This window comes from Azolla caroliniana, unplaced genomic scaffold (assembly GCF_043228905.1).
Source record: "Azolla caroliniana isolate FFs.n. ecotype wild unplaced genomic scaffold, voAzoCaro1.0.p SCAF_10, whole genome shotgun sequence".
NCBI lineage: Eukaryota > Viridiplantae > Streptophyta > Polypodiopsida > Salviniales > Salviniaceae > Azolla > Azolla caroliniana.
The window spans coordinates 4,659,071-4,663,129 of NW_028230445.1; the positions used below are offsets into that span (position 1 = coordinate 4,659,071).

General features: G+C 38.5%; 1 protein-coding gene across 1 annotated transcript; it reads left to right on the forward strand.

Annotated features, from left to right (window-relative positions):
* Positions 1 to 3,868, forward strand: LOC147858786 (serine/arginine-rich SC35-like splicing factor SCL30A). The gene is made up of 9 exons (XM_087326576.1): positions 1 to 136; positions 1,048 to 1,188; positions 1,294 to 1,371; positions 2,171 to 2,335; positions 2,472 to 2,512; positions 2,610 to 2,664; positions 2,748 to 2,969; positions 3,054 to 3,320; positions 3,459 to 3,868. Exons 2-9 carry the CDS (start codon positions 1,049 to 1,051, stop codon positions 3,490 to 3,492), a joined length of 1,002 nt encoding a protein of 333 aa, XP_087182702.1. The 5' UTR covers positions 1 to 136; position 1,048; the 3' UTR covers positions 3,493 to 3,868.
* Positions 3,869 to 4,059: the final 191 nt, after the last annotated feature.

Sequence of the window (4,059 nt, forward strand, 5' to 3'; positions counted from 1 at the left end):
CAGAAGAAGACAGAAGAAGAAGAAGAAAGAAGAAAGAAGAAGAAGAAGAAGAAGAAGAAGAAAGAAACTTTGCATCTCTCCTTCTCTGTCTGTCTGTCTCTTGGAGCTATCTATCTCTGCATCAGTCGCGCTACCGGTAAGTCTCTCTATCTCTCTCTTTCTCTCGTATTCGAATTCGTCAGTTTTCTTTCTTCCCTTTTTCTTTTCTCCTTTGGTGTGTGTGTGCACCTGTGGTAGAGATTCCTGTCATGCCGACGCCACTCCACGCCCAAGGTTTCTGTCGCTCGCCGCGGTGCTTTTAATCCCCGAGTTTTACCGTTATTCTTTCGGTTTTAGAGTTTCAGGCCTTAGGGATTAGGGTGTCTCTTCCTTGGTCATTCCTGCAGATCAAGTTGGTTCGTTCGTGGCTTTCCTGTTTGGTAGAGTGTATCTCATCACTGTATTGTGTTCCTGAAAAAACTTATACACGCTTTGTGTTTCTCTGATGCTTAGTACTCTTTTTTCTCAGCCAACTGGACCGAGTTTCATTTGCTATTATGAGGAAAACTTACACATTTAATGGGAATTTGAATGAAATACAAAATATCACAGATTTGCTGGAAATTTGTAGAACTGATTTGTATTTGTATCTGATATTGGCTCCTTATTACAATTTCTCAGTCAGAAATTTTAATAAAGTAGCACAAACATTTAAAAGAATCTTATAGAAGGTTTAGTACTAGAAATATTAGAGGTTTAGGTTTAAGATTTTGAATGCTATGTAAGGAACAACTTGTAATCTATGGATGCAAACCTGACCAGCATGTTGGATATAACTCTACCCAGTCTTCCATTTTGAGCTATACTTGTATAGCTTGAAGGCACTATCCTTGACACTAACATTTCTTTCTGGAGAAGAAGAGGCTAGACCTCTTTGGAGATGGGTCAGTTTATGCTAGGATTCATTTTTTTTAGTCAAAATCACTTGACTGTTGAACAGATATTAGTCTCTACAGGTAACGTTATAATTTTTGTTGCATTAATGATTGCTGGTTTGAATGTCTTTAGGATGAGGCGACGAAGTCCTAGTTATAGCCCACCAAGAAGGGGCTATGGTGGACGAGATAGAAGTCCTCCTCGAGGACGCTATGGAGGATATAGGGATGCACCTTGTGGTCTTCTTGTTCGGAATATTCCAAAAGGCAGCAGGTTTCCTAAAATCAAATCAAGTGGTTCTATTTTTTTTGGATAAGTTCAGCAAGTTCTTCGAATGAGAGCTCACCATTTGTATCCTCAAAAATTTCAAATTTGTAGACCTGAAGATTTACGGGTACCGTTTGAGCAATTCGGACGGGTTAGAGATGTATATCTTCCAAGAGATTTCCATACTGGGTAAGTAAAGATTTCCATTCATGCTGTTTCTATTGCATGTATACAAATTGTATTTTGCTTCTTAAATGATGTCTTTTTTGGTTACAATAACACGAAGATATGAATACTTCTTAAGAGGTTCTTGACAAAGTATAAATGTTCTTTTGTCTTTTGGGTCGTTTGTTGCTTGTGTGAAGTCATCTATTAATTTCCATTTATGTCCATTTCACGACATATAGATTTATTGAACCTTAGTATAGAACCTTTCGCTACTCTTGCCTCATACAATTTATTACCTAACTTTGTGGGCTATTTGAGGCTGTAGATGAGTGTATCAAAGAGTAAACATTTCCGGATCCCTCAAGAGATAAAGATTTGAAGAAAAGTTAAGATGAAGATATTTTCCAGATGCTTAAAGAGAAGATGTATAAAGTGGAGCAAAGTTTAGCTCAACTGATTATTGTCTCTAACGAAGTGAAGATTGTGAAGTCCTTTACATTTATTTGAAGTGAAGATTTTGAAGTCGAGCAATTTTGTCGTCATGATAAGGTTAGCAGCCCAAGGGCTTGGCACCTTTTGTATGTGTGAAGCATACGAATATCTTCTGATTAGAAATTTTAGAAATATTGTTTGATCTGTGGGTAAATATCATTCGAGAGTCATGGTGCTGCACAAGAGGTTTTTGCGAATGAAATCCCCAGATCTTCCATGAGTTTACGCTGATTTTCTACAGTTAAAGGCTGTATTGAATTCACTGTTCACTATTTTTATCCTGATTCCCATTATTGATGAAGTGCATTTTCTGTCAATTCTGATGCAGGGAGCCTCGAGGCTTTGGGTTTGTGCAGTTTTTGAACCCTTTTGATGCTGCAGAAGCTAAGAAATACATGGACAGGAGAATGTTTAATGGACGCGAAATCATGGTTGTTTTTGCAGAAGAGAATAGGAAGAAGCCTGAAGAAATGCGAATGAAGGAACGGGGAAGGTTAGTGTCCTACATTAGATGTGCTGCATAAATTGTGATATGTTTTTAGACAAAAATCCAAAATACCCTTGTTCAGCACCCTTTTGAGACAGTTATATGTGCTATTTGAGCTTCATACCTCTTTCTTTTGTTTTAGGGGTCGAATGGGCTACGATGGTAGGAGATCACCTGATCATGGTAAGAAATTTCAGTTATGCATAAGTGAAGTTTGTGTTTTTATTTTGGAAAACGGAGTTTTGTGTGTAATATCTTATCAAATTTACTTCCTCTGTAGGCTACACACCTCCACGCTATCGCTCCCCATCTCCAAGGAAAGGACGTTATTCAAGGTATAACTTGAATTCAGTATATAACTTTCTCCAACATGAAAATGATGTATGCCTATAGTTTGTATATATATATATCTCAACAGGTCTAACGATGGTTCTTCTAGAAGAGGGAGGTATGGATCAATCTCTCCAGATGCACATAGGAGGGATAGAGATCGTTCACCGAATGGCTTTGTAGATGCATCTCCAGTAGAAGTCGGGCAGGGAAAGATTGATAGAAACCGTGGAAGGCATTCCATATCTGATAGAAGGTCGTATTCCCCAGATGAGCAAACGAAGTCTCCTAGTAAACAGGAGAGATTGCGGTATGTTTTATGTGGAGTTTCCCTCAGTTAATTTCATAACATTACAGAGCAATGTGAGTCATATAGGTTGTAATGTTGCTGTAGCTCGCCATCTCCTCTACCTCAGTCTCAAAGATACTCTAGATCACCTGCAAGAGAGTCAAGGTCAAGGTCAAAGTCTTGGAGGCGGTCAAGGTCTTCTCCAAGCATTGATTCACCACCTCCGAGACGGCAAAGGCATGTATCAACTTCAAGGTCTCCTCGTTCTCACTCACCACCACCTAAGAGACAAAGGAATTCGGCACATTCCAACCATAGAGATTTGCCAGATCCAGGAAAGAAGATATATTCAAGCCTTACACCTGAAGAAAGGTAATGATCATCATCTCACAGTGCTGTGAGATTTACCTTTGTACATGGGTTCATATGTTATAATAGTTACATTGAATATGGCTTGGTTCCTTTGCTTGGTGGATGGCATGGTACTGACTTTCTATGTTTGTCACAAAGGACATCGCAAGGAGAATCTCTTTCGCCTCAGTGAGTAGGATGGTTAATCAAGTCTATCCAAACTATGAAGATCATTATAGCTACTGGGCTTTTAATTGCTGAGCTTGGAAGGTACAATTGTTTACCCTGTTTCAATAAGCAGACTATCAAAGTGCTGCTATGCAATGGTGACAATTATATTCCCCCTTTATCTTCATTTGAACTCTGTTCCAAGTATCCTTTTCTTGTAGATTTAGGATTGGTGATCAAAGTGCTGCTATGCAATGGTGACAATTATATTCCCTCTTTATCTTTATTTGGACTCTGTTCAAGTAACTTTTTCTTGTAGATTTAGGATTGTTGGTCACATGTGGGAACAAGTTGCCTGTATCTGCACACAAGAGATTGTACAGTTGCACACATGCTTTTTTCATTTTGGTATGTGCTTTGTTTCAAATTGTTCTAGACCTTTAATTTTGTTTGCTAGAAGTTTCGCAATATAATTAAAAGGGCTACATGCAGTTCTGTTTCATTCATGGATGATTGCCAAGAGTAGAGTCATTCCAATGAACGCAAGTTCTTCCTGAAACATGGTTGATGATTCTACTCCTATGCAAGATTT